The 27449-nt window shown below is 38.9% G+C and overlaps 1 protein-coding gene across 1 annotated transcript in view; it reads right to left on the minus strand.

Annotated features, from left to right (window-relative positions):
• Positions 1-2375: 2375 nt before the first annotated feature.
• Positions 2376-27449, minus strand: part of degs1 (delta(4)-desaturase, sphingolipid 1) — a 30861-nt gene continuing 5787 nt past the window's right edge. The window contains exons 2-3 of the mRNA XM_062058998.1: positions 8707-9449; positions 2376-3352 (exon numbers count right to left, since the gene is read on the minus strand). Of these exons, the coding sequence (XP_061914982.1) occupies positions 3206-3352; positions 8707-9449 (890 nt within the window). The 3' untranslated portion in view covers positions 2376-3205. The remainder of the gene's footprint in view (positions 3353-8706; positions 9450-27449) is intronic.

Here is a 27449-nt window from a genome sequence, read left to right on the forward strand (position 1 = left end):
TTCCATTTAACTTCACCAGTTTTAGATTATTTTTATTCAAAATCGCTGAATTTTCACATTTGCCGTTCAAATACTGAGAAGAGACGGTGCGGTGATCAGCAGCCAGTTGAGGCACTTGCTCCAAAAATATCACTATCAGCAAACTAATTCAAAAGGTTCAAGAGGAAGGTAGCTCAATACTAAAAGTTTATTTTTTTACCATTAAAGATCATTTCACATCCATGTAACAATCGCAATGCTTTAATAGGGTGTCAGATATTACAAATCAACTGTTATTATTTTTCTTTAATGAATTAATGAAAATAAGCGGTAGAAATATCACTATCGACAAAATGGCAGTGCAGTGGTCAGCTCGCTCATTTTCAAACCTTGGGAAGGGGCCACATGGTACACCTATTCTACTTATTTAGACATGCATCAATATGTGGAGTAAATCAGAATCAGAAGTACTTTATTAATCCCAGAGAGAAAATTGAGATTTTCAGCACAAACATAGAATCAACAAAACTTGCAACAGAGGGGAGGGAGTGTAGGCAAGGAGGCCGGCTGCTGCTGTATAAGTGCTACTCAGCCGTCCATTGCCCTCAATGGGCTGGGTGTCCAGGGTGTAGTGTGAAGTATACATTTGTACATGCAAGTGGAGTAAAACTGTACTCCACATAGTAGACATATCAATACGTTAAGTAAAGACAAAATATTTGTAGATGGATTAAAACTATTAGTCATTTATTGTAATATTTATAATACAGTACCACCAATAATAAGTCATTCATTGTATTTTTACAATATTCCAGTGGACACTGAAAAACAAGCTGTAAAACAAAAATGTTTTACTGGGGCGCACTTTGGACTGATTTAGGGCATATTAAATATATTAAACGTTTAAAATATGCGAAATATTTCAAACATATTTAACACTGTGCTGCCAATTTGAGCAAATATTGAACATAGAAAGAGAGAGAGAGAGGTCGACAGCTGATTGACCAGCTAAATTCCTGCAGTGTTAACACTCCGTGAAGTCATTTTTGATTCAGGCTATATTTACACATTGGTTTGTGCCAACATTCCTTCACATTCATACACTTGTGTTGGCTGCACTGGAGTCAAGGTTCGAACCCCAAAGTCCCTGTTACTGAAATTCCTGCGCTCTGCATTCGCGCATGTGTATGAATCCGTGGAATGCGGAAAAGTAATTGCGGTATGTGAGCGCATATTTACACTAAATAATGCTGGATTTTGTTGTTGTATTTTGTCATTTAATACACATGTTTCACGCCACAAACCATTTCAATTGATAAATGTACAATTAATTAGTTTAATGTGCAGATGTCAAAAAGCCTTAAGGGTGTTTGGAGCCCTTTCAGTTTCCCCAGCAAAACAAAACACAATTCTAACAAAGTCCACGTCTGGTCGTTGGTAATGGGAGACATTAGAATTTTAAATGACAAAATATTGCGTTATTTAGTGTAAAGATTGTACTCAAGGGACCGATTCCTTCAAAAAGGAACGCTTTAGTCGCTGCCTGATTCGTTTGCGCATGCGCCTAGTCATCAACTTCCGTTGCCTACTTGACGGCAGCTTTTTCCAAAATATGATTGTACTATTTTTTTTTAACAAACATTTTAATACACAAGTTATTTTTGTAACATTTGTACGACTCAAATTCCTAAAACTAGCACAGCAGGAAGTACAATGGATCGGTAAGTCATCATTCCTTGGATTCATACACTCCCATTCTATACATCCGTGTTTTTCAACCTTTTTTGAGCCAAGGCAAATTTTTTTCATTTTGGTGGCATTTCCGGTTTTGTTGGTATTTTCCTGTTGCAGTTTCATGTCTTCCTTTGAGCGCTATTCCCCGCACCTGCTTTGTTTAGCAATCAAGACTATTTCAGTTGTTGCTATCCTTGTTTGTGTGGACATTGTCATGTCATGTACAGATGTACTTTGTGGACGCCATCTCTGCTCCACACACTGTAAGTCTTTGCTGTCGTCCAGCATTCTGTTTTTGTTTACTTTGCAGCCAGTTCAGTTTTAGTTTCATTCTGCATAGCCTTCCCTAACATTCAATGCCCTTTCTAAGGGGCACTCAGCTTTTGTTTATTTTTGGTTTAAGCATTAGATACCTTTTTTACCTGCATTCTGCCTCCAGCTGTCGTCTGCATATTGTGATCACGACAAACCATCCTCGTCGTTTCCGACATCTACAAAGCAATTAACTACCTGCTGTCACCTACTGATATGGAAGAATATTACACAGTCACTCTGCCGAGCTCCAGACAGAACAGACACTCAACAACGGCACATTATTTGCGGATTATAATTACTGGTTTGCAAAAAATAATTTTAACCCAATTAGGTAATAAAAAAGACAATTCCATTAGTCACAATTTTATTATAATTTCTTCTGTGAAGACACAAAACGTCATCATGATAAATTATGAACATTTATTGATAAAAACTTTTAGTCACTTTGAATGAAGACCACATGTGAAGTCCATCTCTGATCAGATATTCGCTAATTTCAGATAATCTCAAATGCAACAAAAGCTTATTTTGTCAATAGTGCATTAGTTATAAATGTGTAAGGAACAGGTGGTAAAATGTTGCAGCACATGAAATGTCGGATGCTAAGCAGTTAAAATCAGAACAAGGCACGGCAACGTGAATTTTTTCTGGCCAGATGCTTACACAAAATGAATCGGATTATGGCAATTTCAAAGGTGAAAGCAAAACTGTTAATTTCATGAGCTGAAAACAAATGTCTACATTGGATTCATGAACTTGACAAAGTTATTTGGTTTTCGTAATTATATGGATTGACTAAGGGTGCTCGTTTTACCTCTGCCAGGCTGAAGGCTCATGAAGTGATGGAAACGCCAAATAGAAGATTATTTTTTACAATGGATAAAAATCGTTTGTTCTTTTTTAAAAACGTTTTTCCATTAAAAAGTCAAAATTGCAAAATAGTTTTTCAACAAAAACATAAGAGTCTAACTCTTGTAAAAATATTAGTTTGACCTATACACATATCAGGTATAGCCCATAAACTGTAACAATGTTCCATATACGTTGTTAAATTGCACATGAGTTGTACAGTACAATATGAGCAATGTGCTTGACGACCAAACTAAAACATTTTCCAGTGAATTAAATCATATTTCAATAATACCTATAAGCTTTGTTCTAAAGGACCCAATGGAAATCACTCCAGTTTGACGTCTCCTTTCAGCTTCCTCTTGACGCGCGAGTATGGACTTAATGTGTCGTCCATTATGAAGTCATACAGGACCTTCACCCACGACGTGTACTGAGGAAGCCCGTCATAATACTCTGCTGCGATTTTCTTCACCTGCAAAACAAGACAAAGACATGAAGAAATCCAGAAATTTGTAACCACGGTCCAGTAGATACGCCCCTAATATAACACTGATATTGTGAAAGGGATCCTCAGTTTAACTATGAGTCAGTTTATGGCAAACATTTTAACCAAAAATGCCTGTTTTACTACAATTAAAGGCTTACTGAAATGAGATTTTCTTATTTAAACGGCGATAGCAGGTCCATTCTATGTGTCATACTTAAACATTTCGCGATTTTGCCATCTTTTTGCTGAAAAGATTTAGTAGAGAACATCGACGATAAAGTTCGCAACTTTTGGTCGCTGATAAAAAAGCCTTGACTGTACCGGAAGTAGCGTGACGTCACAGGTTGTGGAGCTCCTCACATCTGCACATTGTTTACAATGATGGCCACCAGCAGCGAGAGCGATTCGGACCGAGAAAGCGACGATTACCCCATTAATTTGAGCGAGGATGAAAGATTTGTGGATGAGGAAAGTGAGAGTGAAGAATTAGAGGGCAGTGGAAGCGATTCAGATAGGGAAGATGCTGTGAGAGGCAGGTGGGACCTATTATTCAGCTGGCAATGACTAAAACAGTAAATAAACACAAGACATATATATACTCTATTAGCCACAACTCAACCAGGCTTATATTTAATATGCCACAAATTAATCCCGCATAACAAACACCTCCCCCTCCCGTCCATATAACCCGCCAATACAAATCAAACACCCGCACATACGGGCAAGCGATCAAATGTTTGGAAGCCGCAGCTGCGTACTCACGGTAGCGCGTATCCAACTCAAAGTCCTCCTAGTAAGAGTCTCTGTGGTCCCAGTTCTCCACAGGCCAATGGTAAAGCTTGACTGTCATATTTCGGGAATGTAAACAATGAAACACCGGCTACGTGTTTGTGTTGCTGCAGCCGCCGCTAATACACCGCTTCCCACCTACAGCTTTCTTCTTTGCTGTCTTCATTGTTCATTAAACAAATTGCAAAATATTCACCAACACAGATGTCCAGAATACTGTGGAATTTTGCGATGAAAACAGACGACTTAATAGCTGGCCACAATGGTGTCCCAAAATGTCCGCTACAATCCGTGACGTCACGCGCAAACGTCATCATACCGAGACGTTTTCAGCAGGATATTTCGCGGGAAATTTAAAATTGCACTTTACTAATCTAACCCGGCCTTATTGGCATGTGTTGCAATGTTAAGATTTCTTTATTGATATATAAACTATCAGACTGCGTGGTCGGTAGTAGTGGGTTTTAGTAGGCCTATAAACACATGTTGGTGACTCGCTGCATTTCCATTACAGTTTTTCGCATAATAAAAGTGATTTTTCTCAAATTTCGATAGACTACATTTGCGACTTGTAGGTGTTTTGCGTCATGAGCCGTAATTCTCGTAAAATCTCTCCACTTTGAGAACGATATTGCAGCCACTGCTGTTGCTGCGAAACAAAGGCAGTGACTGATCGCTCGAAGGCAACGTCCTTACGGACCCCTGACCCTTGTTGGGGCATGTGGGTCTTTTCGAGCCTATTGCAGGGAAGGGGACCGGTGCGGCGGTGCCACCTGGCTCGACCCCGGCCCACCGATCGGAAGCAAGACCAAGACAACCCGTCTGTCCTAGTTGTCCTGCATGGGCGCCCTGCCAATTCAGTGTTTAGGTGCCCTCTAAATGCGGAAAAATTGTTGCCCATCATGCTTTTGCGAAAAACATCAATATCAAAACGTCTCAAAAACCACCTCATGAGAGCGCAAAAATGTTTGAGGATTTTGAGAGGTTTTTTGAAATATGGGTGTTTCCATTCCCAGTTTCTTATTGCAATATTTAGGGTTTGTGTGTTTCTAAGGGTAATAGAAACGGAGCTTCAGTCTGTCTTTTTTTAACTGTCTTTTGGTTACAAAATAAGCTACCATAGTGCTACATAAAGTCTTAGCATACAATAATAGTCCAATCAACGTCAACAAGATCCTTAGACTCTAGTTTCCAAAGTGTAATTGAAAGCACCACACGTCTACCGTAATCTCGCCAAACAATCGAGGCTTTGTATGGTGATTGCAGATAAGGGTGTCCTTATCCAATATTGACATCAGAGATCAGCAAAAAAACAAGAAGATATGTGCTTGCATGTAAAATATGTGGTATAATCTTCGATACAAGCAGTCCTGCAACTTGTGTAAAGCTGCCAATAAGCACACAAGGTTGGTCTTTTCTTGTGTTTTAGTCAAGTCATTTAGCAGTACCTTCAGGATTTCGCTGCCCTTTTTTGTGATTGTTGCAGTCTGAAATGCTTGAATTTGAAACTCCTTTTTCAGAAAGTTGCATTGTTTTGAGAATGTTTTTTTTCCCCAATAACAGTTACTCAACTTGTGATTTTATAAACTTTTAATTAATGTTTTAAAGGGTATTTTTTGGTATTTTGCCTATTGTTCACAATCATTATGAAAAACATTTTTAATGCATTCTAACTTGTAAATTTAAGTAAATAAAAGTCAGCTTACAGTGGAGCCAAAGGGACCTCCTCTATTTCGCCCATAAAATCCAATAAAAAAATATTCAAAAACCACCAACAATACCCCATTTACATTTTGTGACTTGAATATTAAACAAGTGTAAGTGATATTATTATTATTATAAGCAGAGAAACTATAGCGGCGTCATGATCACTTCCATGTGTCCCTATGTTTACATCATGGTAGGTTTATTCTAGATCAGGGGTCCCCAACTGGTCAATCGCGATCGACCAGTCGATCTTTAGAACCAGAACATCGTGAAAATGTTAGAAAAAATAAAAGTATTAATTTGACATCAGTGACACACCCACCCTGCGAACGACCAACATACCCGCAAACAGGCACGCATTTTAACCCCTGAACACGCCCGCACACCCCAGCCTCTCTCTGCAGCCTCACACCCAGCTGCTACACCCGCCCGTCTTGCAAACGCGCAATGCATGACGTGCTCATAAATCATCGCTGCAACAATGACTGAATGTCTGACTTGCAACAAATCGGGACATTTTCTAGCATCCAACATCAAACAATCCTTCCCTCAACCACGTGTTTGAAATTAATGCGCCGCATATGCTTATAATGACAAAAATACCTAAAATAATAAATGTTATTATAAATGTGCCCGTTACTACATTGCATGTATACTTACATTATGTATAAAAAACATTAATGGAGGTGTTTGGATGTTTTTAAGGGCTTTATATGTGGAATTACACGACTCCCGTAGGCTCCATTGTTAGCAGACTTTTGATCGCATTTATTTAATATTTAGAATGCAAAAAACCAAAACATCCATCCTAAAAAAGTGCATTTCCCCTTTAAAGGGGAACCGCACTTTTTTTTCCAATTTTGCCTATCGTTCACAATCATTATTAGAGACAACAACACAAGTCTTTTTTTGTTTTTTTAGGATTTTAAAGAGCCCTGCGATGAGGTGGCGACTTGTCCAGGGTGTACCCCGCCTTCCGCCCGATTGTAGCTGAGATAGGCTCCAGTGCCCCCCGCGACCCCGAAGGGAATAAGCGGTAGAAAATGGATGGATGGATGGATTTTAAAGATGATAAAAACTGCATGCAAGATGCGGCTAATAGGTGTCACCGTTTAGCCTTCAAAACCCTCCATCTAAGTTTTGTATACACACTGCAAATCTATATATAATTTAGTAACAGACACATTCATAAAAATATTTAATATGTTCAATATTTACCGTATTTTGGTCATTTTATGAACAGCCGAAACTAGTTCTTTGGGGCATTTATTTCCGTTTCCATAGCAGCGCACTTCCGACTTCCTGCAACAAATTTGTTCCTACTCCCTGAAACAAAGGCGAGTGTGTTTTGTAATCATGGCAGACTTGGTAACAGACAACGAAGATGACTATTTTTGGACAAATGAAGATTCACAACCTTATCTTTTTGAAAATAAATATACGGAGGATGAACTACTGCTTATAGAAGCGAGCACGAAAAAGAGGCTGAGACGGAGTAGAGAGAGTGAGACATGGTCACGCTGCAAATCTGGAACGTTGAGCCGTTGCTTACCCAAAATCAACAGGAAACATCCCCGGCGTGCTGTACCAAATGGACAACTGTCCATTGATTAAGTCAGTATACTATTGATCATGATACATGCAACACATCACCGCAACATACAGCTGGCCGTATTATACACGGTCTAGCTAGCTGTGTACAAACAAAACATGAAATGTGGGCCAATACTTTACAGATACTGTAATATGATTGTTCATGTTTTTCAGTCAGTACAAATCGCTGTCTTATCGCAGTGTTGTGCATCACAAACTCAAACATGTTTTGTGATGTTGTAGTTAGCTTTTACGGCTAATACTGAAGCACGCCAATGTGTTACTACGATAGAAAAACAGTTGCTCGGTGTTCGCTCTTACAATAACAATGTCGCTCCAGCTTGGTTATTATACAGGTGACGGAACGTCAATGAAGTATCGTTGACGTTTTTTAAATGCATTTTAAAGTGATTTAGTGATAGAATTGATTGCTCTCATTAGCTGCATTGCTAGCTACCAAGAACAAGCCGATTTTTACATGTTAGAATTAGAGATGTCCGATAATATCGGACTGCCAATATTATCGGCCGATAAATGCTTTAAAATGTAATATCGGAAATTATCGGTATCGGTTTCAAAAAGTAAAATTGATGACTTTTTAAAACGCAGCTGTACAGAGTGGTACACGGACGTAGGGAGAAGTACAGAGCAGTTGCGTCTCCCAGTCATACTTGCCAACTCTCCCGATTTTCCCGGGAGACTCCCGAATTTCAGTGCCCCTCCCGAAAATCTCCCGGGGCAACCATTCTCCCAAATTTCTCCCAATTTCCACTCAGACAACAATATTGGGGGCGTGCCTTAAAGGCACTGCCTTTGCGTGCCGGCCCAGCCACATAATATCTACGGCTTTTCACACACACAAATGAATGCCACGCATACTTGGTCAACAGCCATACAGGTCACACTGAGGGTCGACAATATTTGAATGTCGGATATCGGCAAAAAAGCCATTATCGGACATCCCTAGTTAGAATGCAAAAAAAACCAAAACCTTTTGTATTCTTGTCTCTCATAAGGATTGTGAACGATAGGCAAAATTCTCCCCAAAAAGTGCAGTTCCTCTTTAAGTGTTCCTTGAAAATATTAAAATACCGTATTGATGTTTTCTCATTTTACACCACACAGACTTAACATTATGCGTGTATGTTTTACACTTGAAAAGTGTTTTTCCGTCTAAAACATTCATTTATGTTCCAACACATTTACCCCTGCAATTTTAAGAACATTTGTGAACTGTTGGGTATACTAACCATAGGTAGCATCCGCCCAGGAATGCTGGGGAAGTCATGGTGTTCATTGTGGTAGCCCACGTTGAAAGTGAGCAGGTTGAGGGAGCCGTAGTAGGAGTATGTTTCATGACCCTTGAGAAACATGTAGTGCTCCGCTATGAAGTGGCCAGAGATGGGGTGTAGACCCATCCCCAGCATGGAGCCAGCCAGCATGTACACTATAGGCTTGACCCCCCATACCCGGTAGAGCAGAATGTCAAAGATGAGCTGAACAGCAACGTTGGTCACTTCCAACTGACTGATGGGCTTGGGGTTGATGCAAAGAGGCCGGATGGCGTAGAAGAGGGGCTGCAGAATAATCCAGATAAACTTGCGAAAGCGGGTACAGAAGAACCAGCCTTCAAAGTCAGTAGGGATATCTACATCCACGCCGTCACCTCCAAGGTACCGGTGATGGTCCAAGTGATAGCGTTTGAACGAGGCGGAGTACGGCAGGCCGATAGGGAGGTTAGCAAACATCGCAAAGTATCGGTTCCGCAAAGCTTTGTTGTTTCCAAAGGCGGTGTTGTGGGAGATCTCGTGAATAGCGAGGGTCATTGAATGGTTGATACAGCTGCTGAAGGCATAAGTCCAAAACAAAACCCATTTCCAATCCAAATCTTTGACCAGATAGAAAGCTAAAAACTGTATGGCCACCATCATGCACACGATCCATTTCAGCCTCAGGTCAGGACCCATCAGGGACTTGATTTGTGGATATTTAGCTGTGGAAGGAAAGATACACAAGTTATTTTCACAATTTACAAAATATGAATCCGTTGAAAATATAAATGCATTATCAGTGATGTTGCTAGGTACGCGTCATGCGTCCCTGACACATTGAAATCTGAAAGGACGCAGTAAATTCACTTTTCATTTGTGTGTGAATGGGTCAATGTGGAAATACTGTCAAAGCGCTTTGAGTACCTTGAAGGTAGAAAAGCGCTATACAAGTATAACCCATTTATCATTTATTAGAGATGTCCGATAATATCGGACGGCCGATATTATCGGCCGATAAATGCTTCAAAATGTCCATCCATCCATCCATCTTCAACCGCTTATCCGGAATCGGGTCGCGGGGACAGCAGCTCCAGCAAAGACCCCCAGACTTCCCTCTCCAGAGCAACATTTGCGACTTCCTCCTGGGGAATCCCGAAGCGTTCCCAGGCCAGAGAGGAGATGTAATCCCGTGCTTCAAAATGTAATATCGGAAATTATTGGTATCGGTTTCAAAAAGTAAAATTGATGACTTTTTAAAACGCCACTGTACGTAGTGGTACACGGACGTAGGGAGAAGTACAGAGCGCCAATAAACCTATAATACCTACGGCTTTTCACACAAGTGAATGCAAGGCATACTTGATCAACAGCCATACAGGTCACACTGAGGGTGGCCGTATAAACAACTTTAACACTGTTACAAATATGCGCCACACTGTGAACCCACACCAAACAAGAATGACAAACACATTTCGGGAGAACATCCGCACCGTAACACAACATAAACACAACAGAACATCCGCACCGTAACACAACGTAAACACAACAGAACAAATACCCAGCACTACTTGCAGCATTAACTCTTCCGGGACACTACAATATACACCCCCCGCTACTCCCCCTCCCCCCACACACCTCAACCACGCCACCCCCAACCCCGCCCACCTCAACCTCCTCATGCTCTCTCAGGGAGAGCATGTCCCAAATTCCAAGCTGCTGTTTTGAGGCATGTTAAAAAAAATAATGCACTTTGTGACTTCAATAATAAATATGGCAGTGCCATGTTGGCATTTTTTTTCTATAACTTGAGTTGATTTATTTTGGAAAACCTTGTTACATTGTTTAATGCATCCAGCGGGGCATCACAACAAAATTAGGCATAATAATGTGTTAATTCCACGACTGTATGTATCGGTATCGGTTGATATCGGAATCGGTAATTAAGAGTTGGACAATATCGGAATATCGGATATCGGCAAAAAAGCCATTATCGGACATTTCTACTAATATTACATTACATAATGACAGCCATGACATTATGTTCTTTACAAGTGTACGTAAACTTTTGATCGCGACTGTACATACAGATGTCACTTCCCGTCTTTGTCCCAGACGTCCCGCCCCCACAGTCAAGCCATTGGAAAAAAAGCCGTAGGCGTCTGACTTGACTTAACTCGCAGAAAATAAATATATTTGACACGTGACATGTGTTTGCCTTTTTACTTTGTCAAACATATTTGGAGAGATATACTAAATGGTCCCTAGTGTGTGAATGTGAGTGTGAATGTTGTCTGTCTATCTGTATTGGCCCTGTGATGAGGTGGCGACTTGTCCAGGGTGTACCCCGCCTTCTGCACGTGTGCAGCTGAGATAGGCTCCAGCACCCCCCACGACCCCGAAAGGGACAAGCGGTAGAAAATGGATGGATGGATGTTGTGTTTTACAAATGTAAAAATACTCTAAGCATGTCACTTTTATAGAATGTGTTTTTTATATTTGAAGACGAATTTACCTATGGGTGTTCTCATTCACCAGGTTATTGTTATTCTCATTGAATTCGTCTGATAAGTTGTTTTAGAAGACGTTTGGCCTCTTATCAGAGTAGTTTTCATCAGTTCATGCTCATAGACTTAGCTTTGATGGATCTAGTCTGAGCGCTTTTTCAAAAGTGTGGCACCTTGAGACAATAATTTGTTGATTGACAGTCTAAAAGTAAATTAGCTTCCTTAATTCTTCATTTTTGCAGTTTTATGCACTTTTATGTATAAAATATAAAAATCGCAAATCGAAGCGTAATCGCAATTTTGGAGAGAAAAGTCACAATTAAGTTTTTTCTCAAAATCGTGCAGCTCTAAACAATTATTTACTGTACAATGTCTGTCGACTGATGGAATGTTCATATATAGATGAAGAATTAATTATAATCCTCAAACATGTTAAAAAAAAATAAAAATAAAATGTGGGCACAACTGTCTTTTCATGTCATTCATGCGATCTTCGGGACTAAGTTAAATTTCAAAGTTCACAAACTTCTTGGTTTTTTGGCCACAACCATTTACTATACAAGTAAGAGGCATGATTTATAAGTTTTACCAACTCAAGAGGCGATGCAGCATTTCACTGGCTCAATACGTCAATAGCTGCATATAGCTTCTTGTGTATGATAGGCAAATTTCCAAAAAAGTGCAGTTCTCCTTTAAGCTTCCATTAATACATTTAAAAGATGATCAAAGATAAACGAAGAAAAATGTGCCAAAATGCTTTATTGCATAGCTGCATAAAAATAGACCTTGAAGTCTTTTAGTGAGGCCTTGAACCATATAAACTGTGTTTAGTATTTTTTTTACACAGTCATAGAAGTTTATCGCATTTACTTTACAAGACTCAGGTCTGAACTGAATTCCAAAGGTCAGATGAACATTACTCATGTGATATGACTTCAGACACAGATAGCTTAAACAGCTGTTCAATCATTTCCTTGTTGCTCTTTCAAAGCCATTTTATTCAACTTAGGGCTGGGCGATATGGCCTTTTATTAATATCTCGATATTTTTAGGCCATGTCACGACACACGATATATATCTCGATATTTGCCTTAGTCTTGAATGAACACTTGATGCATATAATCACAGCAGTATGATGATTCTATGTGTCTACATTAAAACATTCTTGTTCATACTGCATTAATATATGCTCATTTTAAACTTTCATGCAGAGAGGGAAAACACAACTAAGTCAATTTACCAAAACTGTATTTATGAAACAGTTATTAAGCAGTGGCAAAAACATTCATGTAATTTCCAAAACAAAGTGCAAGATTGTCAGAGACATTTTAAAACAAGCTATTAGTGCACTTTTTTGCATGATGTCACGCACAAAATATTTCAATAACTGTCAAATAAAAATGAGCTGCATAATAGGAAATCAAATAGTGAATGTCCTTCGCTATGTGGTAGGTTACTGCGGACGTTATCTCCTTCTGTTGTTGACTATTTTTTGCATACGGTGTTGATCTAGAAATGACTGCTTCAGCATTTTGTTGGTGTGGAACCGAACGGAGATGTTGACATGCGGAGTTTCAAGCACTCTTCATTCTCTAGCGGGTGACTTTTCAAATGATGCTACAAATTAGCAGTGCTGCTACTTTTTGTACCAACGCTTTTGCCGCATACTTGACATATTACGGTTGTCTGTTCAACATCTTCCATCTTGAAGCCAAACCCCCGCCAGACGATGGACCCCGTGCTGTTTTTCTTGGGAATTAATTATTCTTCCTCCATTTGTTACCAGATTCACACCTTCTTTCTCTCGTATTACCACTCGCACCGCTCCGTTAGCACCACAGCTAACGTTACCCATGCCGCTACCTCTCTGCTCCGCGAGAGCTTATGACGTTGCACGCGCGACAGTATGTGACATATGTAAGAAGGTGTGCTTGTTTTATGTCTCTGTGAGAAGGATAGACAAGAAGGAGTGAGAAGAGCCTGTAGTGCAGTGGTTCTTAACCTGGGTTTGATCGAACCCTAGGAGTTCGGTGAGTCGGCCTCAGGGGTTCGGCAGAGCCTCCGCCGCGGAGGTCAAGACACGCCCGACTCATCGTGTAAATAAAAACTTCTCCCTGTCGGCGTATTATGGATACCCCCAAACAATGTTCCCTCTAATTTTCCATATGCGTGAGCAAACGCAAAAACTCCTTGAGCATTCAGTGGAGCACATGTGAGCGACGTCAGACCTGCAGCACACCTGTCCCAAACCTGACTAAATAACAAGTTCAATGTGGTATTATTGTAATCAAATGACAGCATTCATTTCCATGAGATTATTTTCTAATATAAGTGTTTTGGCCCACTTAGAATGACTATAACATATTGTTTTTCATGAGCTGTGTACTAGTATTATATGTCTGGGTAGGGGGGGGAGGGTCCTACTTTGGAAATAATGTGTACCCCTTTCAGATATCGCATTTAGTTCTCACTAAAACATTCACATGTTGCACAATGAGATGTAAACATGGGATCATGTGTACATTCCTATAACTTTCTGTTTGTAAAATATACCTTTATTAGTATTTCTTTAATATAATAACATAATTTTATGATCACGGTACGGGTTCGGTGAATGCGCATATGAAACTGGTGGGGTTCGGTACCTCCAACAAGGTTAAGAACCACTGCTGTAGTGACATGCCCGCAGCTAAAAGCTACTGCGTGAGAACGTATACTCGAATATCACGATATAGTCATTTTCTATATCGCACAGAGACAAACCCGCGATATAGCGAGTATATTCAATATATCGCCCAGCCCTAATTCAACACACTTTTCAAATGTACCAAAGCAAGAAACCTAAAGCCCGAAATAGACTTTGATTTGAAAACATATTAAAAGCATATTTTTCCACCCCAGGAACTTTTCTCGTTTTACTTGGATTTAAGAGCAAAAAAATCCTGGTTTATGGCAAAAATCCCAATTGATTGATTTCGATTATTGCACAGATATACTCTCAACTCACTTCATTCTGTAAATAACATTTTTAAACAGAACATTCACAGATGAAAAACTAAGGCACAGGCCGCCAACCCATTGATCGCGATTGACCAGTCGATTTTTGGGACCCTAGAGGTCGATCGAGAAAATATTCGAAAAATAAATATGTATTAACATGACATCAGTGACACCCCCACACGGAGAGTAACCAGCAGACTTGCCAACAGGCACACATTTTAACCCCTGAACATTTGGTGTTGATTTATATATACAAAGTAAACATTGACATGTGCAAAGGCAGTAATCTATGTTAAAGGTGGCATGTTAAGAAGGACTTCCCCGTTTATTCCCTCTTTATAACAAAAGATAAGGCCGTCAGGTGAACAGCTGATTTTACTACTTCCAGCGCTGACGTAAGACAACCATGTGACTCGCATCCCATATGTTACCATAGGATGAACAAATATGGTACAGTACTAAGACTATAGTGGTCATAAACATTTAGCTTCTACAGCTAGGGTACCCAATGTGCGGCATAAGGGGCCATCTGTGGTCCGTAACTCGTTTGTCAATGACCCTAGGCACATTACAAAAAAAACATGCGCAAAAATTGGGAAAACAGCAAGAAGCACAATGAGGAAAAAACTAAATGTTGACATCAGCCAATAATAGCACATACACACGTGTTTTTTATTTATATATATATATATATATATATATATATATATATATATATATATATATATATATATATATATATATATATATATATATATATATATATATATATATACACACACATATACATACACACATGCATACATACATACATACACAGTCGTGGTCAAAAGTTTACATACACTTGTAAAGAACATAATGTCATGGCTGTCTTGAGTTTCCAATCATTTCTACAACTCTTATTTTTTTGTGATAAAGTGATTGGAGCACATGCTTGTTGGTCACAAAAAACATTCATGAAGTTTGGTTCTTTTATGAATTTATTATGGGTCTACTGAAAATGTGACCAAATCTGCAGGGTTAAAAGTATACATACAGCAATGATAATATTTGGTTACATGTCCCTTGGCAAGTTTCACTGCAATAAGGCGCTTTTGGTATCCATCCACAAGCTTCTGGTTGAATTTTTGACCACTCCTCCTGACAAAATTGGTGCAGTTCAGCTAAATTTGTTGGTTTTCTGACTTGTTTCTTCAGCATTGTCCACACGTTTAGGTCAGGACTTTGGGAAGGCCATTCTAAAACCTTAATTCTAGCCTGATCTACCCATTCCTTTACCACTTTTGACATGTGTTTGGGGTCATTTTCCTGTTGGAACACCCAACTGCCCCCAAGACCCAACCTCCGGGCTGATGATTTTAGGTTGTCCTGAAGAAGCACCAGTTCCATGGGTAGCGAAACCGGCCCAGAGCATAATACTACCACTACCATGCTTGACAGTAAGTGTGGTGTTCCTGGGATTAAAGGCCTCACCTTTTCTCCTCCAAACATATTGCTGGGTATTGTGGCCAAACAGCTCAATTTTTGTTTCATCTGACATCACGTGGACAAATATAAGACATTCTGGAGGAAAGTTCTGTGGTCAGATTAAACAAAAATTGAGCTATTTTAATTGTTTTCAATGTAAGAAAAATGTATTTGTGTGATCCTTATATCCTGCCCTAGGAATGACCCTTATTGCTTTCTTCTGCAGGGTGATGAGTGGATATAGTGTGCTTATGTAATTATTGCCCCAAACTTCTGCACAGTAGTGCAAGTTAATGGCATTGTTATCTCTGCATGATTATGTTTTAACCTTCTCTACCTACTTATTAATAAAATGTCATATTTAGCCTGTTAAACATCAAGTAAAACAAACAAAAACCTTATTTTCAAAATGTTGCGTTAATGAAAATGCTGTGGCGGTGCGCCACATTCAATTACATAAAAGGGGAAACCCTGCAATACCGATCACATATACTAACTGTACATTTTTCAATGTATTTATGGTGAGAGTACTAGAGGTGGGGGAAAAAATCTATTTTTAGATGCATCGCAATTCGGACATGGATGATTATAAAATCGATTAGTAAACTCAAATAATCGATAACCAATGTATATATTGTAAATAAAGTAATGCAGACAGTTCTAAAGTTAGACTGACTGCAGTGAGCCACCTTACTGAGAGGTCCGTCCAGCTCCTTTATTATAGGGCACTTATGTTCCACTTTTGCACACATTTCCATTATTTTAAAAAATGCGATGGGAATTATTTAACAGTTGCTTATTATAAAACAACTGTTTTGTTGCAAGTGATAAATGCTTATTTAGTGAAACGAAAATAAGTGTAAAACTGCATTGATATACATAAATTATGGAATGGATTAAGCAAAGCAATCAAACAATGTACTAATATGATCCACTTCAAGAAACTCTTCAAACTTAAAGTGTTTACAAAGTACAAAGAAGAAGAATACTGATGTTATTTAATTCATCCATTCTTTCACTCTCAAAATAATCTTACTTATCTCATCATATGAAATGTAACTTACTTCACCAATTATTATTTATGTGTGCAGGGAATTATTCCCCGAGTTTGTACGTATTAACAAAAACAACAGAAAAATTATGTTGAGAAAATAATCTGACCACTCTAGAGTCGATCATAGATTATATACAATTTATGGATCGATCTGGCCTCCTCTTTCATGTTGTGTACTGATGGTGACAATGCTGACACACCAACAGTTGATGTTACTGTATATTATTCTCTCTCTAGACTCCCCTTAATGTACTTGTTAATTTCCTGTTAATAGCTGCCTACTTTCTGCTGTAAGGTGGTTCCATCTACACTTCTTGAACTTTACTAAGCACTTATTTCTTGGTGTTCTAAACTTGGTCAGCTTAGCTATTAACATGCCCTCTTTTTCTCTTGGTATGCGACATGTTTAGCCTTGTCCTCCAGTGATAGTATCTTGTAAATGATACTTGAGATACTAAGAAATTCAGTTTATTTGCCATAATGGAGGTGGTGATTATTATTAGTTTAGATGAGCTGCTCCCCACTGTGTATGGAGACACATACAGTGGGTACGGAAAGTATTCATCGGACCCCTTCTAATGTTTCACTCTTTGTTTCGTTACAGCCATTTGCTAAAATTAAAAAAGTACCATTTTATTTCTCATTAATGTACACTCAGCAACCTATCTTGACAGATAAAAACAGAAAATGTAGAAATATTTGCCAATTTATTTAAAAAAGGAAAACATAAAAATATCGCATGGTCATAAGTATTCAAACCCTTTGCTCTGACACTCATATTTAACTAACATGCTGTCCATTTCTTCTGATCCTCCTTGAGATAGTTTTGATCCTTCATTGGAGTCCAGCTGCATTTAATGAAGCTGATTGGACGTGATTAGGAAAGGCACACAATGGTCTATACAAGACCTTCCAGCTCACAGTGCATGTCAGAGCAAATGAGAATCATGAGGTCGAAGGAACTCTCCAGGGAGCTCAGAGACAGAATTGTGGCAAGGCACAGATCTGGCCATGGTTACAAAATAATTTCTGCAGCACTCAAGGTTCTTAAGAGCACATTGACCTCCATAATCCTAAAATGGAAGAAGTTTGGGACGACCACATGACTTTCTAGCCCTGGCTGTCCAGCAAAACTGAGCAATCGTGGGAGAAGAGCCTTGGTGAGAGAGGTAAAGAAGAAGCTAAAGATCACTGTGACTGAGCTCAAGAGATGCAGTAGGGAGATGGGAGAACATTCCACAAAGTCAACTACCACTGCAGCCCTCCACCAGTCGGGGCTTTATGGCAGAGTGGCCCGACGGAAACCTCTCCTCAGTGCAAGACATACAGTATGAAAACCTGCATTGTGTTTGCCAAAAAAACACATGAAGGACTCCCAGACTATGATAAATAAGATTATTTGGTCTGATGAGACCGAAATTGAACTTTTTGGTGTTAATTTTAAGTGGTATGTGTGGAGTAGTGTTGTCCCGATACCAATATTTTGGTACCGGTACCAAAATGTATTTCGGTACTTTTCTAAATAAAAGGGCACCACAAAAAATGTCATTATTTACTTTATTTGAACAAAAAGATCTTACGGTACATTAAACATATGTTTTAACATACAAGACAACTTGTCTTTTAGTAGTAAGTAAACAAACAAAGGCTCCTAATTTAGCTGCTGACATATGCAGTAACATATTGTGTCATTTATCATTGTATTATTTTGTCAAAATTATTAAGGACAAGTGGTAGAAAATGAATTATTAATCTACTTGTTCATTTACTGTTAATATTTGCTAATTTTCTGTTTCAACATGTTCTATCTACACTGTTAAAATTTAATAATCACATATTATTCTGTTGTTAGATACCTTACATTAGTTTTGGATGATACCACAAATTTGGGTATCAATCCGATATTAAGTAGTTACAGGATCAGACATTGGTCATATTCAAAGTCCTCATGTATCGAGGGACATATTTCCTGAGTTTATAAACATAATATAATATTTTTTTAAACAAAAGAAGATTTTGTGATGCTAAAAAATATTGATATAATCATAGTAGTATCGACCAGTTATGCTATTGTACTTGGTATCATTACAGTGGATTTTATGTGTAGATCCACCAATAACGTTTGTTTATATTGTAGTGTCCCGGAAGAGTTGGTGCAGCAGGGAATTCTGGGAATTTGTTCTGTAGTGTTTATGTTGTGTTGCGGTGCAAATATTCTCCCAAAATGTGTTTGTCATTGTTGTTTAGTGTGGTTTCACTATATGGCACATGTTTATGACAGTGTTGGCGTTGTTCTTACGGCCACCCTTAGTGTGACATGTATGGCTGTTGAGTAAGTATGCCCTTTATTCACATGTGATTAGTATGTTCAAAGTTTAGTTGATCGTCTTAATGGTCAATGATCGGATATGATTAAGTCTTGTCTTGAAATTGTCAACCATAGACACATTTTAATACAACTATTATTATGACTCCTGTATGCTGAGGTGTGTAGTGAAGCATGTTTAGCAATCACTTGTCCTAAAGGTACTTGATGTGTCTCCATGGAGACAAGGAGTAGTGGTTTTGAAGCAGTTAAAACACTGCAAACAGACAATAGCCACTTGTTAGCTAGCCATGTCTCAAAGCCGACACAGACAGACATTAGCCGCTGGCTAGCTAGCCATGTCTTAAAGCCGTCGTCGTGGGGAACCGGTACTTTTTAGAGGTGGTATAGTACCGAATATTATTCATTAGTATCGCGGTACTATACTAATACTGGTACACCGTACAACCCTAGTGTGGAGTAAACCAGGCACTGCTCATCGTCTGCCCAATACAATTCCAGCAGTCTAACCTGGTGGCGGCAGCATCATGCTATGGGACTGTTTTTCAGCTGTAGGGACAGGACAACTGATTGCAATTAAAGGAAAGATGAGTGTGGCAAAGTACAGAGATATCCTGGAAGAAAACCTATTTCACACTGCTCAGGACCTCAGACAATAACCCAAAGCACACAGCTAAAATAACAAAAGTGGCTTCGGTACAACTCTGTGACAATTCTTGACAGGAGCCTTGACCTAAACCTAATTGAGCATCTCTAGAGAGACCTGAAAATGGCTATCCACCATCGTTCACCATCCAACTTGACAGAACTGAAAAGGATCTGCAAGGAAGAATGGCAAAGGACCCCTAAATCCAGGTGTGAAAAACGTGTTGCATCTATCTAGTGCTTCTACTCTCAATACTTATGACCATGTGATGTTTCAGTTTTTCTTTTTTAATACATTTGCAAAAAAGTCTACATTTCAGTTTTTTTCTGTCAAGATGGGGTGCTGACTGTACATTAATGAAAAACAAAATGAAAATGTTTGATTATTGCAAATGGCTGCAATGAAACAAATATTTAAGGAAGTCTGAATACTTTCCGTAACCACAATATTAGCCGCTAGCCGCTTGTCAGCCAGAGAGGATTGGCTTTTGTGATCGGCATTAAGAGGCATTAAGAAGCAATGGCCAATTATGCAGTTTTTTCACAAAAATCGACCGATACGGATTGACCGGAATCTCCCTAACCTAGTTTAAAGCCCACTAGTCAGATTTCTGACAGAATATTAAATGTTTTAATAAAAACAGGCATTCATAATGCATCATTTTATAATATGCATTAATTGTATACTTTGTTTAAAAATACAAAAGTCTGTGTTGTAATACAAACTAAATCTGTTTACATTTTTAAAAACATGATAAAATACAAAAATAACATCAGGATAGATAACTAGTTTTAATGACTGTTGGTGGGGGTCATATTTTCAGAAGGCTAAGGATAAGGGGGCAGGACACGTACCTTAAGTATGTATGTTTTTATTATGTAAGTGTAATGTAAGACTTCCATGTTTTTATTTCATCAAATAAATAATACTGGTGTCAAAAAGTCATATTTTATACTATTAAAAATTCTTTGTGACCGGAGCGATCTGCTTTTTTTAAGAACAGACTGTAGAAAACAAAACAGTCATAGATCTTCCGTATGACAGTTGTGTTGTTTTAAGGACCTACTATAAAAATAACAGATACAAAAATGGTCTAAGGAATGTTCTTGTTAGCAAGCTTTTAACTACTATTCACCTGTCCTTGCGGGCCAGAATTGGCCATCTAACACATTCACACAATATGTATTTACAATTTTCATAAATTTGACAAACTTCAGTGTTTTTTTATATCCTCAAAAGAATTAACAATCTGGGAGATTTTTATTTTAGTTGGAATGCAATTTCTGGAATTTTTCCGCAGAATCCGGAAGAGGTGGCAGCTATGTGGAACAGAGCCAAGGCAGCATCGATCTGAAATTCCTCATCTTTAAGCTCACGCCAACAAGTGAAAGCTGGGGCAATGTCTCCGTCTTTCTTTTTTTGTCTGCTCAGACAAAACTTTTAGTTTTTTTGGTTGTTTGAAACCTCTTTCCTGATAGCAGTAATTCCCCATAGGGGTTCTCCTCCTTCTTTTTGTATTCTGGCGGCACGTAGGTGTTCGCATCAACTTCTGTCTTTTTAACGAATGGGGAAAGGGGGAGTGACGTATGCAGTAAAGCAAGTCAGCACAATTGTAGTTTTTTTGTATTACAGGGTTGCTGCCACCTTCCTCAATGTCGCCTAGTGCCAGTAAAAGAGATACAGACCCCCTCAAGCCATGACACAGGTGTCATTCAACTAGTTCTAAGTCCATGTATCTTCCCAAAAGTTATGAAAATATTTTATGAAGTTTGAAAAGTTACTTAGTGCTGCTTTAAGTCACAGTCAGAAAGTCTCAGTCTGCTTTAAGTCACAGTCAGAAAGTCTCAGTAAATGATGAACTCATGAGGGTCAGGCGGTTTCTTTAGGTCCCTTTTAGCTGGCAATGTTCAACAGTCAGAAAGTCTCAGTAAATGATGAACTCATTAGGGTCAAGCTGTTTCTTTTGGTCCCTTTCAGTTGTAAATAACAATATATAAATAATAGGGTCAGTGTTTATCTCACGTCGACAACACAAACACATCGGCGTAACCCGTGTACTGCCTTCTTTATTTCACATTTTTCCAACGAAGTCTCAGAGAAGTAAGCAGCTGGGGTCACCGCTTGGAGTCCGGCTTCATACTCCTACTAACGTTTAAAAGAGTCCGTCCACTTCTCGTAGTTTCGCGTATCGAAATGAAGTTTGTAAAAATAATAAACAACTATTAACTGCATATAGTTTAAGGACTACGGTTGAGTAAAAACACTGCAAAATAGTCCCACTGAACAGCGTTCAACACAAAAGTTGCTGCAAGTCAAAAGTTCCTTTTTTGTTCTTCTTTCTCACCATTGTCAAGTTTGCTGTAATAGAAATAACAATTTTTAAAAAAGTAATCTAGCATTCTGTAAATGGCGGTGCTGTGTTCGAAAAAAATGTCTTAGGAACGGCCCCAACTGTGTTCAACCAATCAGCGTTCGACAGCACAGCCTGTCCCCGATAAGGTTCTGGAACCTTCCAAAAATCCTACCTTGCTGGCAGGAGCTCTGAAAAGTTCCTGAAGAACTAAATCTACCCGGATAGTTTTTATTGGAAACACAGTGGGAACTTTATTTACCCGGGGAAATTGGAAAGTTTCTGTGGCGAAAAAGGACCTCTTCATTTTATTTTTGCCTTCAAAAACCAGGTAATATTCACACTCTTTGCCCCCAGTCGCCATAGCCTTGCGGCTCAAAGACGTGTTGTCTATCTCCTCATTCATATCTATGGTGGAAAGTGTTCTCCACCGACGGCCACACTGTCTGCATATAACTATTGTCTCTCCTAACTTCCTTACCTACTTGCTAACTTCCGCCATTAGCTGGTTCCTCTCTGCTATAAAGTGGTTTCAGTTAAACCTCTGTTGAAATGTACAAATTCAAGCTATTTTAGGGCCGCAGTTAGTATATTCTCCTCTCCTCAAAGATTCTTGTGTGTGCATACATTGTTTGCATATAATAATTATATACCTGTTTAAAGTGGTGTGCGGGTACAAACATGTTTTGTCCATTTCCCCAAGCTTAATTTGTAAAATGGAGCACAAGAAAAGTAGCTATGAAAATTATTGAACTACTGTTTGCACAGTACAGGGGAGCCTGTTTAAGTTGACGCCCCCCTGATTGGCTGACTCACATCAACATAAGCGGTTGTGGACATAACTGCAAATAGAGATTGCTTGCACATATACTTGTGACTTTCACCAGAGACAAGAAGAATGGACGATTATAAAATAATTGTTAAACCTACATACCTCGTACATGAGCTAATGTTTCTTTTGATTGCGAACAATATAAAAATGATAATGACGTTCCTGAGTTTGTGGTTGTAGAAAGGCAGATGGAGAAATAACCTTTGTTCCTATGTTGAAGTTTTAAAGGTCAGCGGCAGTTCCATTCTGACATAACCACAAATCTGCTTTTATTTCTAAGAACAAGAATAGACTGTCGAGTTTCAGATGAAAGTTCTCTTTTTCTGGCCATTTTGAGCGTTTATTCGACCCCACAAATGTGATGCTCCAGAAACTCAATCTGCTCAAAGGAAGGTCAGTTTTGTAGCTTCTGTAACGAGCTAAACTGTTTTCAGATGTGTGAACATGATTGCACAAGGGTTTTCTAATCATCAATTAGCCTTCTGAGCAAATGAGCGAACACATTGTACCATTAGAACACTGGAGTGATAGTTGCTGGAAATGGGCCTCTATACACCTATGTAGATATTGCACCAAAAACCAGACATTTGCAGATAGAATAGTCATTTACCACATTAGCAATGTATAGAGTGTATTTCTTTAAAGTTATCTTCATTGAAAAGTACAGTGCTTTTCCTTCAAAAATAAGGACATTTCAATGTGACCCCAAACTTTTGAACGGTAGTGTATATATAAATAAATGATGTATAGGAGCGCGCACTTTGCCGATGATGTCACGTTATCGATGGGAAAATGCATTCATAGACAATATGATTTGCCTGAGCGGCTAGGAGACATCGAGAGTAACAAGCGGTAGAAAATGGATTAGAAAGGACAGATTTTAAAAATAATAATAATTACCGTTTTTTCCGGACTATAAGGCGCACTTAAAATCATTGTTTTCTCTCAAAACTCGACAGTTCGCCTTACAACCTGGTGCGCCTAATGTAAGGAATAAGTTTGGTTGAGCTTACCCACCTCGAAGCAATTTTACTTGGTACATGGTGTAATGATAAGTGTGACCATTAGATGGCAGTCAAACATAAGAGATAAGTGTATGTTTAATGTGCTTCAACATGCGAGTATTATTATGGTGTGCATATAAGGTAAGACATTATCTGGCGTTTTGTTTCGCAATATTATGCAAAAGCAACTTGTCTTACCTTCAAGTAGCTGCTGATCTGTATTTGGGATCTGCATAAATCCTGAAAAAATGCGCGCCTCCGCCTTTGTAGTCCGTGCCGACACCATAGTCGATAAGCTTCTTCTTTTTCTCTATCTTCTTATGTGGCATTCATCCTCTGTTGTTGCCATTTCTAATATACAGTAGTGGAAAGTTCTTACTTATATCTGTCAGTAAACTTGCCATGAAAGCGCTAAAACAAACCGGTATAGTGAGTTTACATTATTCACCCTAGGAACTTTAGCTATTAGAGTTCCGGTCGGACGTTTTTTCACGGGCCACATTTCTGGTGTTGTTGTTTACGGATGAGGAGATTCTGCTCCGTTATTGATTTAAGTAAAGCCTGAATGTCATTAAAACAGTTAGCTCCATCTTTTGACACTTCTTCCACTACCGTTCTTACACACTACACCGGTTCAACAAAGATGAAGCGGCCGAAGGTGAGCCACATAAATAAGACCGCCCACAAAACGGCGCATCCGGAAACGACTGTCAGAAAGCGGCTCGAACATCATCTGTAAAACATAATCTATGCAACATTTTGACCAAAGAACCACCATAACATGTTATGTAGACCACAAGGAAGTGTTTTCAATATAGAAAAAATTATAATAATATGACTCCTTTAATGTGCCCTATAATCCGGTGTGCCTTATATCTGGAAAAAAAAAAAAAGACCATTCATCGGCAGTGCGCCTTACTTATAATGCCGTGTGCCCTTTGGTCTGGGAAATACGGAAAAAACATTTTTTTTTTTTTTTTGTAACTCGGGACTTCCCGCGGACCGGATTTTGGAAGCTGGCGGGCGGGATCCGTAGTTTGGGGACCTCTGCTATAACAAATGTTGACATAAACGGACCGATGTTTCGGAGAAATTACCAGTTTGGCCTTCAAATTTTATGCCAGCAAAAACAGTCAACAATGTACTGTATGTCAACGTCGACTTAAGCCAGGATTCTTTAGTAATTGCTGGGTTGCATGTGACGTTGCTGCCGCCTCGAACTCATGCATATGGGAATGCGGGTAAACAAGGGTAATTGTTGCATATAGTCAAGTGAAAGCAAAGCGAAAACGTTGCATACATGCTGTTCTTGCATGTAGAAATTGTTCCAAATGGGGTTTTGAAAACATTTTTTATAGAGTAGCCTATCATAAAGGTAAAACAGGCACAGAAAGAGTATACAGCACCCCTATTCAACTGGTGGCCCGCCAAAGCTTTTAAGTTGGCCCGCCGAACAACACCCAAAAAGGTTTGAAGAAACCATTCAAAAAAGAGTTTCTCATGTATGCGGTACTCCCGCCACCCTGGAGGGGGAAACAGCGCAGCATATGTGTCACTATAAAGCAGCAGTGGGTGAGGAGAAGAAGATGGCATTATCGACCCTAAAAAATCGAAATAAATTGATAAAAATCTGACTTTTAACAGCGACTGGACAACAAAGTGGCGATCAAAACTGGTTAAATACATGTAGTCGTTGTCCCAATGCCAATATTTTTGTACCGGTACCAAAGTGCATTTTGATACTTTTCTAGATATAGGGGACCAAAAAAATTGCATCATTGGCTTTATTTTAACAAAAAATCTTACGTTACATTAAACATACGTTTCTAATTGGAATCAAAGAACAGTTTTGGCCTTAAATACAATAGTGAACACACTAGACAACTTGTCTTTTAGAAGTAAATAAGCAAACAAAGGCTCCGAATTTGGCTGCTGACGTACGCAGTAACATATTGTGTAATTTCTCATTCTATTATTTTGTCAAACATTATGAGGGACAAGCAGTAAAAATTGTTTATTCATCTACTTGTTCATTTCTTTTACATAACACTTATTCTTCTGTTGTTTGGATGCTTGACATTAGTTTTTGATGATACCACAAATTTAGGTATCGATCTAGGGCTGGGCGATATATCGATATACTCGATATATCGCGGGTTTGTCTCTGTGCGATATAGAAAATGACTATATCGTGATATTCGAGTATACGTTCTCACGCAGTTGCTTTTAGCTGTTGGCATTTCACTACAGGCTCTTCCCACTCTTTGTTGTCTCTCCTTCTCACAGACAGCAAGCGCACCTTCTTACATACGTCACATACGTATACGCCCTCGCGGAGCAGAGAGGTAGCGGCATGGGTAACGTTAGCTGTGGTGCGAGCGGTAATACGAGAGAAAGAAGGTGCGAATCTGGTAACAAATGAAGGAAGAATTAATTCCCAAGAAAAACAGCAGGGGGTCCATCGTCTGGCGGTGATTTGGCTTTAAGCGGGAATATGTCGAACACACAACCGTAATTTGTCAAGTGTGGGGCAAAAGCGTTGCTACAAAAAGTAGCATTACTGCTAATATGTAGCATCATTTGAAAAGTCACCTGCTAGAGAATGAAGAGCGCTTACTCCGCATGTCAGCATCTCCATTCCAGAATGCCGAGGCAACCATTTCCACATCAACACCGTATGAAAAAAAATAGTGAACAGAAGAAGGTGATAACGTCCGCAGTAACCTACCACATAGCGATTTGATTTCCTATTATGCAGCTTATTTTTATTTGACAGTTATTGAAATTTCTTGTGTAACATCATGCACAAAAGTGCACTTTATTTGTTTTAAACTATTGTAGTGGCGTTCTGTACAAAAAGTGCACTTTAATTTAGTGTTGTTTTGATATGTCATCTTAGTGACATCATGCACAAAAGTGCACTCATAACTTGTTTAAAATGTCTCTAACAATCTTGCACTTTCTGTTTTGAAATGACATGAATGTTTGTGCCACTGCTTAATAACTGTTTAATAAATACAGTTTTGGTCAATTGACTTAGTTGTGATTTCCCTCTCTGCATGAAAGTTTAAAATGAGCATATATTAATGCAGTATGAACAAGAATGTTTTAATGTAGACACATAGAATCATACTGGTGTGATTATATGCATCAAGTGTTCTTTCAAGGCTAAGGCAAAATATCGAGATATATATCGTGTATCTTGACATGGCCTAAAAATATCGAGATATTAAAAAACGCCATATCGCCCAGCCCTATATCGATCCCATACCAAATAGTTACAGGGTCATATTTAAAGTCCTCACGTGTCCTGGCACATATTTCCTGAGTTTATAAACATAATATAATTTATTTTTAAAAAGGAATCATTGTAGTATCGACTAGATACGGCTCTTGTACTTGGTATCGTTACAGTGGATGTCAGGTGTAGATCCACCCATGGCATTTGTTTACAATCAGGAGCACTAGCTTGCTGTTGTCTGTTAGCTATTGTATCCTCCTACGGTGTGTAGTGAAGCATGTGAGGCATGTTTTCTTGT

This window comes from Entelurus aequoreus, linkage group LG09 (genome assembly GCF_033978785.1).
Source record: "Entelurus aequoreus isolate RoL-2023_Sb linkage group LG09, RoL_Eaeq_v1.1, whole genome shotgun sequence".
Classification (NCBI taxonomy): domain Eukaryota; kingdom Metazoa; phylum Chordata; class Actinopteri; order Syngnathiformes; family Syngnathidae; genus Entelurus; species Entelurus aequoreus.